This window comes from Vombatus ursinus, unplaced genomic scaffold (genome assembly GCF_900497805.2).
Source record: "Vombatus ursinus unplaced genomic scaffold, bare-nosed wombat genome assembly UNPS02000580.1, whole genome shotgun sequence".
Lineage (NCBI taxonomy): Eukaryota > Metazoa > Chordata > Mammalia > Diprotodontia > Vombatidae > Vombatus > Vombatus ursinus.
The window spans coordinates 24322495-24338482 of NW_020940358.1; the positions used below are offsets into that span (position 1 = coordinate 24322495).

Consider the following 15988-nt stretch of genomic DNA (forward strand, 5'->3'; position numbering starts at 1 on the left):
ACAATCTGCTTCTAACCTACCTGTCTGTCATTATTTTGTACTTCTCCCCCTCACTCACTGCATCCCTTGTTCACATCCTGCTGGCCTCCATTCTGTTGCAAACACCATCTCCCATGCTTAGAGTAGACTTCTCTCCCCTCATCTCTGTCTGTTGAAGTTGAAGTCTATCTTCTTTCAAGATCCAAAACAGTTGGTACGCCGTCTCCTTCATGAAACCCTCTCTGCTGCCTACTCCCTACCGGGTGAAAATAATTTCTTTCCTCTCACATTTCTCCTAGCATTTTGTCTAGACTTCTCCTTTGCCTTCATTACATTCAACTTCATAGCATGCTTATTTGCGTGCCTGTCATACAGAGCCATAACTAAGGTAGAGTGACTATGACTTTGCCCTTGAGCACACTGAATTCAGGGAAAGCTGAAAGCATTTCTAAGCCTTCATCGCTGTAAAAACAGCAGAGATGAACATCTAGTTCACAAGAATTCACTAAAATAGGAAGCTACTAAACAGTCCATTGCCTTGCCCCAGAAGTCACACACCAGGTGAGCTTCCCTTGTCTGCCCACACAGCAAAGCCTGACCCCACCACTGCCCATCGAAGGTGGTCTCCTTATTGGTGTCTCAGGGTCATAACCCCTTTCTCACTGCTAAATTTAGCGCTCTGTTTTGATTGGCTTGCTCTGTTTGCATTCTGGCTCTAATGTCTTATCCCCTTTCCCTCTCTATCTCTAATAGGATCATAGGATTCAGACCTTAAAACCCTACTTTAACCTTGTTATTTTTGCAGTTGAAGAAACTAAGACTGGTTAAAGCAAAGTGACTTGTTTACGGTCACACAGGTAACCAGTTGTATAGCTGGTATTTGAACACACGTCTCTACCATGGCTCCTATTTTAGACTGTAAGCAAGAACTATGTCATTTATCATTTTGATGTCTCCAGTTTCTTGCTCTAGTAGGCCCTTAACAAATGTTTCTGGAGTTGTCTCACTGTCTGTCCCCTCTCACTGGGTGCTTATTACGTTCTGGGTTTTCCAGGAGACCTGGGGAGCCCCCTTTGGATCTAGGCCTCATTCCCTGGCTGGGCCATGCCTCAGAGTTTGGCAAAGATGCAGCTGGATTCCTTTCCAGGATGGAGAAGAAGCACGGGGACATCTTTACGGTAAGTGTGCTTTTGGGAAGGGTGGGAAGGGGTAGGACTGGGGTGTTTTTCTTTATAACTGGCCCCTCCTGCCTGGTACCCTCAGGACTTCTCCCATAGTACTGTTTCCTCTGAAGCATGGTGAATCACAAGACTTGGGGTATTGTCAGCCTCGGCCACAGACTCAGAATGGCAGGGGCTACGTCACTTCTCTGGCCCTTGGTTTACTCATTTGTTGGATGGAAATAGTCCCGGTCCTGTCCCTGTCCGTCTTGTTGGGCTGTTGTGAAGATGGTGGCTATAAAAGGGCTTGGTATATTCTTAGTTGCTGCACAGACCTGGGGTATTATTATTATAATTAGCCAAGGACCCAGCCACAGCAAACCAGTTTCACAAGGGCCTTTTCATATGACCATTCTGGGTGTTAATTATTCAGTAACTGGAGAGTCCTTAACCAAGGCCTTTCAAATCAATATTTTCAAGTGGATATCTTATTTCCACCACAGGACTTTCATGACCTTTCTTCTATTCCTTCTTGCAACCCCTCTTTGCCACAGGAAAAACCTGCCCAGGAAGGAAGCTACAGGTCCCCCCTGCCTTCTTAGCATCATGAAAGCTAAGAAGGGGAGGGAAGAAGGAACCTAGGAGGTTCAAAATCAGATTGGATTGTGGAAGAGAATAAGATCTTCATCATAGGAGGTATTCAAGTGAAGACTGGATTCTGTAGAGAGGATTCTTGCCCCTGGTGGCAACTGAACTAAATGACTTTTCCAAATCTATTTTTCTGTGAGATGTGGAAGAGGTCACTTCATCCCATTCATGTTGCCAGCAGCTTGCTCTCACCGATGCCAGACCTCGTATGATCACAGTTTTAGAGCTGGAAGGGGCCTCTGAGGTCCAGTCCAACCTCTCCAGTTTTACAGATGAGGAAACTGAGGCTCAAAAACTGTTAAATAACTTACCCAGGGTCACACTGCTAGTAAGTGTCTGAAACAGGATTCAAACCAAGGTCTCCTTGATTTGAAGTCCAGTGGGCTACCCACTGAACTACCCAGCTTCTCAGTGCCTGTGATATCTCCACCCCAGGAATTCGCTACTGACCTTCACTTGACTTTAGGAGGTCATGGAATAAGCCTTTCTTTCACAGAATCACAGAATATCAAAGCTGGAAAGGACCTCAAGGGTTCACATAGTCTCCCCTCCATTTTATTAACGAGCAAACTGAAGTTGGAGAGGAAGAGTGGGTTAGCTAAGGTCTCACCATGAGATCAAGCAATCAACAAGCATTTATTAAATGCCTCCCACAGTACCAGGCACTGTGCTAGGCACTAGGACTACAAAGACCAAAATGAAACAGACTGTGCTTACATTCTATCAGGAGAAATAACCTGTGTCAAAAATATATACAAAATCAGTACAATATAATGTTTTGGAGGAGATTAGTAGCTACAGGAATCAAGAAAAGTCTCCTGTAGAAGGCGGAGCTTGAGCTGAACTGTGGAGGAAACTAGGATTCTAAGATGTGAAAATGAGGAAGGAGGGCATTCCAGGCATGGGGGACTGCCAGTGCAAAGGCACTGAGGTGGGAGATGGGGTGTTGAGTGTGAAGAGCATCAAGAAGGCTAGTATGGCTGGAGCATAGAATGCATGAAGGGAGGAATGTATAACAAGGCTGTAAAGGTAGGTTAGGGCCTCTAGGTGGCGCAATGGGTAAAGTCCTGGAGTCGGGAAGATTCGTCTTCCTGAGTTCAAATCTGACTGAGACACTAGCTGTGTGACCCTGGGCAAGTCACTTAACCCTGTTTGCCTCAGTTTCCTCATCTGTAAAATGAACTGGAGAAGGAAATGACAAACCACTCCAGTATCTCTGCCAAGTAAACCCCAAGTGGGGTCATGAAGAGTAGGACATGATTGAAAATGACAGAACAACAACAAAAGGTAGGCTGGGGCCAGGTTGTGAAAGTCTTTAAATGCCAAAGTGACAAGTTTTGTATTTGATCCTAGAGTTAATAGGAAGTCACTGGCGTTTAGCGGAGTAACATCATCAGACCTGTGCTTTAGGAAAATCCACACGGAGGTTGTGTGGAAGATGGATGGGGGAGGGGGAGAAATTTGATCCAGGAAGACTCAGAGGCTCTTGAAAGAATTCAGGAGTGGTGATAATGACCTGAATTAAGGTGGCTGGCTGTGTGAGGAGAGAGAAGTGAAAACAGCGAGATTTGGGAACCGACCTGGAGATAAGGATGTGAGTGAGGGGAGGGGGGAGTCAGGGGTGACCCCAAGGACGTCACTCTCCCCTCTTTGGCAGAAATAGAAAGGCGAGGGATTGTGGTGTGTTTGGGGAGAAAGCTAATGAGATCTGTTTTGGATATATTGAGTTTGTGATGCCTATCAGACATCTATTTCAAAATACAAGGTAGGTCTGAATAGGTATGTAGTTGTATGGATTCTCACTTGAGAGTCATCACTGCATCGAGGTGATAAAAATAAACCCATGGGGGCTGAAGAAGTTACCAGGAATCTAGAGAGAGAAAAGAGAAAAGGGCCCAGTACAGAGCCTTAGAGGATGCCCATAGAAAGGGGATATGATACGGATGATGACTCAGAAAAGGTGCCTGAATCAGAAGTGGTTAAAGAGGTGGGGGGAGAGCCAAGAGAGAAGAGTGTCACAAAAACCCAGAGAGAAGATTTGTCCAGGAGCAGTCAACAGATCATCAACAGTGTTAAATGCAGGCGAGAAAGAGATTGAGAAGGACGAGGACTGTGAAAAAGGTCCTTGGATTTAGCAATGAAAAGATCATTGGTAACTTTGGAGAGAGGAATTTCAGTTGAGTGCTGAGGTCAAAATCCAAATTGCAAAGGGCTGAAAAGTGAGAGGAAAGAAAGAGGTCACAAGAGGGGACAGCTTTCTAGGAGTTTGGTTGTGAAGGGGAGGACAGATGCAGGATGCTAATTGCTTGAGGAGATGGTAAACTCAAATGAGGGCTTTTTAAGGATGGGAGAGAGATTTAGCTGTATTTGTAGGCAGCAGAAAAAGAATTAGGACATAGGAAGAAACTGAAGATGTAAGAGGGAGGAAAAGAGGGAGAGGGAGAGAGGGGGACAGAGAGAGAGCACCAATTCTAGCTAATAGCTAGCATTAATATAGCGTTTTACCAACATTATCTCATTTTATCCTCACATTATCTCCATTTGACAGATAAGGAAATTGAAGGACACAGAGGTTAAATGACTTGCCCAGGGTCATGCAGCTAATAAGTGCCTGAGGCTGCATTTGAAGTAGGTCTTCCCTACTTCAAGTCCCACATGCTATCTACTTTACTACCTACTCATCTCTAGAATGGCTTCTATTTTTCTCAGTAAATTATTAAGTGAGGTCATCCATTGGTAGAGAGCATTAAGCAAAGGGTAATATGGGAGGCTTAAGGAAAAAAAGGTTAGCTGCTGTGGCAAGTGTCCTGAAATGTCTAGCAAGGGCACAGTTCCTTTCTCCGTCTTTTCCCTATCTCAGTGTGTCTCACTAAATACTAACAGAGGGAAAGAACTAACCCAGGAGAGGAAGCACAGTACGAAAAGAAGATGACTGGATTTGAAAGCACAGGAGCTGGGTTTGAATTCTGCCCCTGCCATTGGCACCCCATGTAATTTTGGACAAGTCATTGCCCATTTCTAAGTCTCAGTTTCCTCACCTGTAAGATGAGCAGGTTGGACTATGTGGTCTCCAAGCCTGTCTTCTAACTACAGATCTTGTACTCACTTGATCTCTGACTGCACTGACTTCCCCAGGTGCTCGTGGCAGGGAGGTTTATCACGGTCCTCCTAGACCCTCACTCGTATGACACAGTCGTCTGGGAGTCCAGCTCCAAGCTGGACTTCCACAAATATGCGGTCTTCCTCATGGAGAAGATTTTCAATGTTCAGCTGGCCAACTATGATCCTGGTTTGGAGAAAGCCAAGATGAAACCGTGAGTGTCTAAGGAATGATCAGTCTGGGATTGGGAAAGGGAGAGAAGACTTCTTGTATCTACTTCACATTCAGTGTCTCCTGTGGGTCTTTGTATCCCCAGTGCCCAGAACAATAGATAGCTGCTCAATGATTGATTACCCTCTCCCTCCCTCCATCCAAAAAAAAAAAAGCACTGGACCTGGAGTCAGGAGATCTGGGTTCAAGGCCCACTCGGCCACTTACTAACATATGTGACCATCAGCGAGTCACCTCCCTTTTCTGAACTTCAGTTTTCTCATCTGTAATGTGGGGAGAATAATCCCAATTCTGCCTCCCTCCCAGGGCTATTGTGGGGTATAAATAAGATAATGGATGTAAAAGTGCTTTTAAACTAGAAAGCAGCATGAGGTAGTCCATGATCATTCTTAGGATTGTCATCAGTGGACTCCTGGGGCCAAGTTCAGCCCTGTGATTTCCCTCTTCCCCAGGACCCTGCTCCACAAGAACCTGCAGGCCCTCACTGGGGCCATGTTTAACAATCTTTGCAACATCCTTCTGAAGGATATAGGGGACATGGGCACAGACTGGCAGGAAATAGGGCTGTTCCAGTTCTCTTACAACGTGATGCTCAGGTGAGTTTCTTCCTAATTCATCCCCATTCTTGTAGACAAGGGCAACCTGACAACACGGGTAATTGGGAACAGGAATGGAAGGCAGGGCTTGTGTATTCATTCAACGAGAGGGTAGATGTAGAAACTTTTTGAAAAGCTGAAGTCACCATATCTATGTAAGGGATGTGTTACCATTTCATGGAATCTTTGATTTAGAAGGGGCTTTGGTAAATCACTTCCTTACCCTCAACCTCAATTTCCTGTAAAATGAGAGGGTTGGGCTAGATGATTTCCAAGGTCCCTTCCAGTTTTAAATTCTGTGATTCTTTATAACATGTTAGAGCTAGAAGGAACCTTAGAACATAGAATTCCAGAGTTGAAGATCGACCTTAAAACATAGAACACAGAACACAGAATGTTAGAGCTGGAAGGGACTAAAAACTGAAAACATAGAATGTCAGATTTGGAAGATACCCTAGAAGAAAGAAGATGGAGTGTTAGAGCTGGAAGAGAACCTAGCACAGAAAACAGAGAATTTTAGAGGTACGAGGGACTTTAGAACATTGAACATAGAATGCCAGAGCTGGAAGGGACCTTAGAACATAAAGCGTTAGATCATGGTGAAATGTTTGATTTCTGATTTGCCAAAGGGCTTTAGAGGTGCATGTTGACCCAGAGTGAGGATGAAGTTTAGTTCATCCTAACTATTATGTTGCTATGCCAACCAGAGCCGGCTACTTGACGCTGTATGGCACTGAGGGTGATGATCCAGTTAGCCAGGCCCGCAATCGGACCCACTCTGCTGAGGTTTTCCAGAGTTTCCATCAGCTGGACCAGCTTCTGATGAAACTCGCCCGTAGCTCTCTGTCAGCAGGTGAGTACTTTGGAGTCCCTAAGGTAGGAGCAAGAACTGAACCCCAAGCAGATAGAGAAACAGAGGGGGAAATAGCCTTTGTATCCAACTGCAGTCCTGGATCAGGGCAGGTGCTTTCCCTGAGCAGCCTGGGCAAAGAGTCTAGAGCTCTGACTTCAGCTGCCTCTTCCCCTGAGGCTACAGCCCCCAGGGCAGAGCCCCCTCAAGCTTTCTCCCCATCCATCCCCATGGCTGTGTCAATCTCTTTTTTCCTTCCTTCCTTCCACTCCCTGAAAACCCCACATGAGGCCATGTAGATGGAAGTGAGAGGCACCTGACCAGGCATTGGATCCATGGCATTGTTGAGCTGTGAGTTTGGAATGAGACTTTCCTCTTTCCCTCCCTCTTTCTTGCATCCCTGTCAGTGCTGCCCACTATTGGGATTTCCTTCTCTCAGACACATTCCTTGCTCTCTGCTGCCTTTCCCAGACCCTTCCTCTGCTGCCATCACTTAGCAACATCTCTTCTTTTGAGATTCCCTCAACTCATCCATATTGCCAATCCAGATCTTTGTCAAAGTCATTTGCTGACCTCCATGTAATTTTCCTTCATTTCTCAAGGAGTTTAGTACCTGGATCATAGTCTTCCTCTGTAGCTTAACATACTAACAAGTATAGAGGATTGCATGAGGATGGCCCCTAGAACACCTAAGCTTCTCAGTTCATCAGTCTCCAACTTCTATGAACTTCAGCTTTACTCTGTGCACTCAGCCAACCCTAAGGTAGGTCAGTCATGCCCTTGATCCAACCATCACCCATAACTGTGCTACTCCCCTGATCTATAACTCTAAAATTCTTATCTCAAATCACAAGCTGCTACCCTTTCATGTCTTTCTCATTCCTCCTATATCTATTCTTCATCTTTACCATGACCTCCAGTTCTCTGACTCCTCCCTGTTTTCCCAGTCCATCACCGTGGCTCTGGCCTCATTTTCTTCCCTTCACAACCTTTTTTTTTTTTTCCCTTCACAATCTTGTTACACTATGTTCTACCCTTGCAACATCTGTCCTCCTCATCCTGTCATAAGTGATGCCTTGCCAAACCCTAGTCCTGGGTGTTACCCCTGCCATCTTCCGCCACTCCCACTTACATGCTGCTTTTGGGGGAAAGTCGTAACACTGTGCCAATAGGATCCGCTACAGATTTATGTCATTTAATCTCAATTGGGCTCTCCTAGTTTCGTGGCAATCCTTTTTGATCTTCCGAGATTGATCCTCTATCATGCTTTCCATAGTGGTTATTCTAAACCTTCTCTCTGCAAGCTCACTATACCACCTTTTAACCCCTCCACTTTAGTGAAGAACTTGGATTCTTGTTTTATTGAGAAAATGGAGGCCATCATCCAAGAGCTTTTTCTCCCCTGTGCCACACCTGAAAGCCCTTCTGCATCATTCTCCAGTTTTTTTTTCTTTGCTCTAGTCTCTAAGAAGGAGGTAGCCTTGTCCGTGCCAAGGTCAGCCTCTCCACTTGTGCTTTGAACCCCTTCCCTCCCATTTCTTCTGAGAGCTTGTCCATTTGATCGCTTCACCTTTTATTTCTTTTCTTCAATATGTCTTTATCCACTGACTCCTTCCCTGCTACCTGCAACTGTGCCTAGGCCTCTCCTATCCTTAAAAAAGTCCTTAATTGACCTTGAGAATCCCTCATTTCATCCCATCTTCACGTCCTTTCACAGCCAAACTCCCAGAAAGGGACATTTTATACTCATTGCCTTCGTTTCCTTACCTACCACTCACTCCTCACCCCTCTGCAATCTGGCTTCTAATCCCACCACTCTACTGAAATTTCCATCTTCAAGGTTATCAATAATTTAATAATTGTTAATCTAATGGACTTTTCCCAGTTCTCATTCTGATTGACCTCTTGCTCCCAGATATTCTCTCCGCCCTTGACTTTTGTTACACAGCTATGCCCTGGTTCTCGTCCCACCTCGTGACTGCTCCTTCGTGGTCTCCTTTGTCAGATTGTCATCCATATCTCACCCCTGAAGTATAGTATCCTCCTGGCTCTGTCCTGGCCCCTCTTCTCTCTTTACAGTAACTCTCTTGGTGATTTTATCAGGCCCCTTGGGTTCAGTTATCATCTCTGTGCAGATGACTCCCAAATCTATCTATCCAGTGTTAATCTTTCCTAAATTTTAATCTTACCACCCCTACTTTGATGTCCTGTGGACATTTCAAACTCAGCATGTCAAAAACGCAGCTCATATTCCCCCCGAAATTCATCCTTCCTCCAAACTTCCCTATTTCTGTCAGGTGTCCTATTATACTTCCTTCCACCCAGGTTTCCAGTCTTGGGGCCATCCTTGACTCTTCTTTCTCCTTTTGCCCTCCTTCATAGCTAATTATTTGCCAAGACTTGTCCAATCTTCTTCCACAACATTTACTGTATCTATCCCTTTTTTCTACTCGCACAGGCAGTACTGTGATTCAGGTCTTTATCACTTTATGCCTGGACAATTGCAGTAGCTTCCTAATTGGTATTCCAGCATCCAATCCCTCTTGCCTGCAGTCCACTCCCACGCAGCGTCTGAATTAAAATTCCTGAGACATAGGTCTCACCATATTGCTCCCCTGCTCAAACCCTTTAGTGTTTTCCTTTGCTTAAGATACAGACTTCTTGGTCTGGCATTTGAAGCCCTCTATGATCTGTCTACCACCCATTTCCCAGGTTTATTTTGTGCTAGTTCTCTCTGTATTCCCTACATTATAGCCAAACTGGCCCTAATGCTAGTCTCCAACTCAGCATTAAATCTCTATTTTATAAGCAATGTGGCTCCATGCGAAGAGTGCAGGACTTAGAGTCAGAAAGATCTAAATTCATACTAGCTGGGTGACCCTGGGCAAGTCATTCACCCTCTCTTAGCCTCAGTATCCTCATCTGTAAAATGGGGATAATAAAAGCACTTACCTCCCAGGATTATTGTAAAGCTCAAATGAAATATTTGTAAAGTACTTTGCAAACCTTAAAATCCTAGTTGTTGTTATTATTATTATTATCCTTTGTGCATATGCATAGATTGTCTCTCATGCTTCTCTACTTATATTTACCACTTAGAACCCCTGTCTTTTGTCATGGCTCACCTCAGATGCCACCTCTTACAGGAGTCCTTTACTGATCTTCCCACGTTTTAATGCTTTTTCCCTTCCTAAAATCTGTTTGCAGTCTAGCCAAATTAACATACTTCCTGTACTGAGTACATGATATCCCATTTCCTACCTTTGTACCTTTGTATAGGCAGTCCTTTATGACTGGAACGCTCTACCAGCCCCCCCCCCACTTCAGCCTTATAGATTCCTCAATTTCCTTCAGAGAACAACTTGGGTACCACCTCCTACAGGAAGCCTTATCAAATCTATACAGCTGTTACTATTCTCCACTCCCCCCCAATTATTTTATATTCATTCTTTCTATATTTTATTTATGCATATATACACATATGTATATATGTATATACACACATGTTGTTCCCCCCCCCCCCCCCCTAAAATATAAACTTCTTTAGAGTGGAGACTGTCTCTTTTTTTTTGCCTTTGTATCTTCAATGCCTGGCACATAGTTGGCTGTTGATTAGTGTGTGTTGAATTGAATGGAATTATTTATGAATGTGTTATATTCCCTTCCTCTGCCTCACTTTTGGATGTGAACTCCTTGAGAGAAGGGACTGTTTCATTTTTGTCCTCTTTTCCTAAGTACCTACCATAGTGCCTTACACATAATAGACACTTATAGTTTCTTGAATTAAATTGAATCTGGCCTCCATCTGGAATAAGGAGGGAATTGCAACCATGGTCAGCAGGTGGCAGTGTTGGGAAAGGTTTTTCTGACTATTGAAACACTTATAGAGCAGGCTATGAACAGCAAAAGGATTGTTGCAGGAATGTGCTAGAGCTTTCTAGTACCAGCTCCCCAGAACTGATTTGCTAAATGATCAGTGTGAGAATTTATGCCTCAGAAATTGATAAAGGCTATAGAGTAGAGCTCGATTTATTGTTTGTTGATTGTCTAGACTTAAGAAAGTGAGAGAGAAAATATTAATAATACAGAATAAAGTACTTGACATTGTGGGAATGTGGTGGAGTAAGGCAGAAAATGACCTGACTCTCCTAAATTCCTTAATAAGTTTAAACTGTTTACTGCCTTATATGAGAACATAATATCTGTAACTCTTAAGAATGTTAGCATCATTTAGAGTAGTTAGAAAAAGTATACATAGTTAAAGGGCTTGGGTTTGAGTTAATTATGATGGGACAATCCTAAAAAATAAAACTGGGTAGGGAGAGGTAAAAGGGAGCAAATTATCTCATACAAAAAAGGTGTGAATGGAAGAGTTTTTAACATTGGAGGAGAGGATGAGGTGGAGAGCAGGCAGAGCAGGAACCTTATTCTCATTGGAACTGGGTTATATCTAGTTGGCTTAAAAGTCTTAATTTACAGAGAAATAGCAGGGCATGGGGCTAGGATAAGGGAGGTACCTTTAGAAGGGTGTGCAAATAAGGAAGGAAGTGGTCAGGAGTAAATTAGACTTCTGAGGAAGGAGAGAGACAGACAGACAGACAGACAGACAGAAGGATAAACAGTGGGGGAAATAAGATGGAGGGAAATACACAACTAGTAATTATAACTTTGAATATGAATGGGATGAACTCACCCATAAAATGGAAACAGAGAGTAGAATGTATCAAAACCCAGAACTCAATAATATATTGTTTACAAGAAACATACTTGAAAATGAGAGAAACACAGAGTTAAAATAAAGGGCTGGAGTAGAATTTATTATGCTTCAGCTGATATAAAAAAAAGTAGGGGTAGCAATTGTGAGCTCAGACAAAGTTAAAGTCAAAATAGATTCGATTGAAAGAGATAAGCAGGGAAACTACATTATGTTAAAAAGCATAGATAATGAAGTAATATCAGTACTACTCATATATGTACCAAATACTATAATGTCCAAATTTATAAAGGAAAAGATAAATGAATTACAGGTGGAAATAGATAGCAAAACTACAATGGGGGAGACTTCAGTTTTTGCCTCTCAGAACTAGATAAATATAACCCAAAAAATAAGAAGTCAAAGAGATGAATAACATCTTAGATAAGCTAGATATGATAGACTTCTGAAGAGAATTCAATGGGAATATAAAGGAATATACCTTTTTCTCCCACCCTTATAAAATTTGGCCATATTATTAAGGAATAATAATCTTATAATTAAATGCAGAAAAGCAAAATATTAACTGCATCCTTTTCAGATCATGATGGAATAAAAATTATATTTACTAAAGGACTGTGGAAACACAGATTAAACCTAATTGGATATGAAATAACCTAATCTTAAAGAATGAGTGGGTCAAAGAATAATTCATAGAAACAAATAATTTTATGAGAATGATAACAATGAGACAACATGGCAAAACTTATGGGATATAGCAAAAGTAGTAACCAGAGGAAAATTTATAACTTTAAATGCTTACTTTCATACAATAAAGAAAGTACAGATCAATGAATTGGGTATGCAATTTAAAAAACCAGAAAAAAGAACAAATTAAAAATCCCCAATTAAACACCAAATTGGAAATCCTGAAAATTAAAGATGAGATTAATACAATTGAATGTAAGAAAACCATTTAATTAATAAATAAAAAACCACTAAAATAAATAAACCAATGGTTAATATGATTTTTAAAAAGAGTAGAAAACCAAATCACTAGTATCAAAAATGAAAAAGGTGAATATACCATTAATGAAGGTGAAATTAAAGCAATTATCAGGAGTTATTTTGCCCAATTATATGCCAATAAAATTAACAACCTAAGTGAAATGGAAGGAAACTTACAAAAATATAAACTGCTCATATAACAGAAGAAGAAATAGAATATCTAAATAAACCTATGTTAGAAAAAGAAATTGAACAGACTATAACTGGGCTCCCTAAGAAAAAATACATCCGAGCCAGATGGAACTACAAGAGAACTGACCAAACATTTAAAAATCTACTAATTCCAATATTAAATAAATTATTTGGAATAATAGGCAAAGAAGGAGTCCTACCAAACTCCTTTCATGAAACAAGTATGGTGCTGATACCTAAACAAAGAAGAGCAAAAACAGAGAAAGAAAATTCCATATCGATTTCCCTAATGAATATTGATGCAAAAATTCTTTTTTTTCACTTGAACTTTACTTTTTTTATTAATTTATTTTGATTTATCAACAATCACTTCCATATGCTTTTGAGTTTAAAATTTTTCTCCCCCTTCCTCCCCACCACCCTCCCCAAGATGGCACACAATCTGATATAAGCTATATATATACATTCTTATTAAACATATTTTCAGATTAGTGATGTAAGTAAAAATTGGAACCAATAGGAGGAACCACCAGAAAGAGGAAACCAAACTCAACAGAAGAGAGAAGAAAATAGCAAATAGTATGCTTCAATCTGCATTCAAATTCCATAGTTCTTTCTTTTGATGTGGATAGCATTTTCCATCACAAGGCTTTTGGAGATGTCTAAGATCCTTGTATTGCTGGGAAGGTTTAAGTTTATCAATATTAGTCGTCGTACAATGTGGCTGTTACTGTGTACAGGGTTCTTTTGGTTCTGCTCATTTCACTTAGCAATTGATGCAAAAATTCTAAGCAAGATACTAGCTAAAAGACTACAGCAATATATCACAAAAATTATACATTATGATCAAGTGAATACTTCACAGGAGTACAAGGCTGGTTCAATATAAGAAAAACTGATTATATCAAATATAACTGATTATATTAAAAACAAAATCAACAAAAGTCATATGGTTATTTCAATAGATGCAGAAAAAGCTTTTGACAAAATCGAATACTCCTTTCTTTTAAAAACACTTGAAAGCATAGGTATAAATCGATTTTTCTTTAAAATGATAAGAAGCATTTACCTAAAATCACCAGTAAGCATTATCTGTTATAGGAATGAGCTAGACACCTTTCCAATAAGATCAGAAGTGAAGCAAGGATGCCCATTATCACCACTATTACCTAATATTGTACTAGAAATGCTAGCAATAGCAGTAAGAGAGGCAAAAGGAATGGAAGGAATCAGAATGGGTAGTGAGGAAATGAAACTGTCTCTTTTTGCGGACAATATGGTGGAATACTTGGAAAATCCTAGAGATTCAACTAAAAAATTAGTTGAAACAATTAAGAATTTTAGCAAAGTAGCAGTATATAAAATAAACCCACATAAATTACCAACATTTCTATATGTTACTGTCAAAGCCCTGCAAAAAGAGATAGTAGAGATATTTCATTTAAAATAACCATAGACAATATAAAATACTTAGGTGTATTTTTAACAGATTTAAATAATTGAAGAAATATTAATTGTTCATGGGTGGGTTGAGCCAATATAAGAAGAATGACAATTTTACCTAAACTAATTTACTTATTTAGTACCACCCCAATTAAACTACCAAAAATTATTTTATCGAGCTAGAAAAAATAATAGCAAATTTCATTTGGAAGAACTTTTAGTCAAGAACATCAAAGGAATTAATAAAAAAAAAATTAAAAGAAGAAGGTCTCCAGTACCAGATCTTAAACTGTATTATAAGGTGGTATTGGTTCAGATACTGGCTAAGAAATGGAATGGTAGCTCAGTGGAATAGAGTAGGTATACAGTACACAGTAGTAAATGATTATAATAACCTTGTGTTTGATAAATGCAAAGATCTAAACTTTTGGAATAAGAACTCACTATTGGGTAAAAATTGCTGAGAAAGCTGGAAAGCAGTCTGGCAAAAATTAGGAATAGATCAATATCTTACACCATTTACCAAGATAAAGTCAAAATGAATCTATGACCTAGACATAAGGGGAGATATCATAAGTAAATTAGAGGAGCATGGAACATGTTACTTATCAGGTTTATGGATAAGAGAAGAATTTATGACTAAACAAGAGATAGCATTATGAAATGTAAAGTGGATAATTTTGATTACATTAAGTTAAAAAGGTTTCATACAAATAAAACCAATATAGCCAAGATTAAAGGAAAGTACAAAATTCTTATAGACAGTTTCTTGGATAAAGGCCTTATATCCCAAATATATAGAGAACTGAGTCAAATTTATAAGAATATGAGCCATTTTCCAATTGATAAATGGTCAAAGGATATGAAAAGGCAGTTTTTGGAAGAAGAAATCAAAGCTAAATATGGTCATATGAAAAAGTGCTCTAAATCATTATTCATTAGAGAAATACAAATTAAAACAACTCTGAGATATTCTCACACCTATCAGATTTGCTAAAATGATAGAAAGGAAAAATGACAAATGCTGGAGGGACTATGGAAAAATTGGGACACTAACACACTGTTGGTGGAATTGTGAACTGATCCAATCATTTTGGAGAGCAATTTGGAATTATGCCCAAAGAGTTATAAAACTGCATATACCCTTTGCCCCAACAATGCCACTATTAGGTTTGTTTCCCAAGGTGATCAGGGAAAAAAGATAAGAAAAACTTTTATGTTCTAAAATATTTGTAGCAGCTCTCTTTGTGGTGGCAAAGAATTGGAAATGAAGGGGGGATACCCATCAATACAAGCTGAATAAGTTGTGGTAAATGATTTTGATGGAATATTACTGTGCTGTAAGAAAACCAACCAACAGCAGGTTGGTTTTAGAAAAACATGCAAAGACTTGCATGAAATAATGCAGAATGAAATGAGCAGAACCAAGAAAGCATTGGTATAGTAATAGCAATACTGTTTGAAGAGTAACTATGAATTACTACCAAGTTATTTTGAGTAACATAATCATTCATATCAACTACGAAGGATTTATGAAGGAAAATGCTATCCACCTCCAAAGAAAGAACTGATATATGGAAGTATTTATTGTATAGTTTATACATATATATATATGTATGTGTGTATATGTATATATATACACACATGTATGTATGTGTATGTATATGTCTTTGTGTATATATATATCTATGTATATGTATACTTACATATACACACACATGTATAAAATTTTGGCCTCTAATGTGGGGTTGGGAGGGAGGGAGTCAACTTAGAACTCAAAATGTAACAAATATTTTAATTTTTAAGATTTCAAAATAATGCAGATTAAACTTAAAAGTGGGTTGTGTATTTTTTAAGGAGAGGTAATTGTTAGACATTTACCACTATACCCCTGAATGTTTGAAACCATCTTATTTGACAGATGAGGAAACTGAGGCTTGGAGAGGTGAAACAACTTGCTTGAGGTCACATAGTTAATTACTGATAGGGTTAGGACTTGAAACCAAATCTCTTGGTTCTTTCTTTCTTTCTTTCTTTCTTTCTTTCTTTCTTTCTTTCTTTCTTTCTTTCTTTCTTTCTTTCTTTCTT

General features: G+C 40.0%; 1 protein-coding gene across 2 annotated transcripts in view; it reads left to right on the plus strand.

The window, feature by feature from the left end:
• PTGIS (prostaglandin I2 synthase) overlaps positions 1-15988 on the plus strand; it is a 54507-nt gene that overhangs the window by 9108 nt on the left and 29411 nt on the right. For both annotated transcript variants that reach the window (XM_027853059.1, XM_027853069.1), the window contains 4 exons: positions 1034-1157; positions 4923-5101; positions 5571-5714; positions 6422-6567. In XM_027853059.1, coding sequence (XP_027708860.1) covers positions 1034-1157; positions 4923-5101; positions 5571-5714; positions 6422-6567 — 593 coding nt within the window. The remainder of the gene's footprint in view (positions 1-1033; positions 1158-4922; positions 5102-5570; positions 5715-6421; positions 6568-15988) is intronic.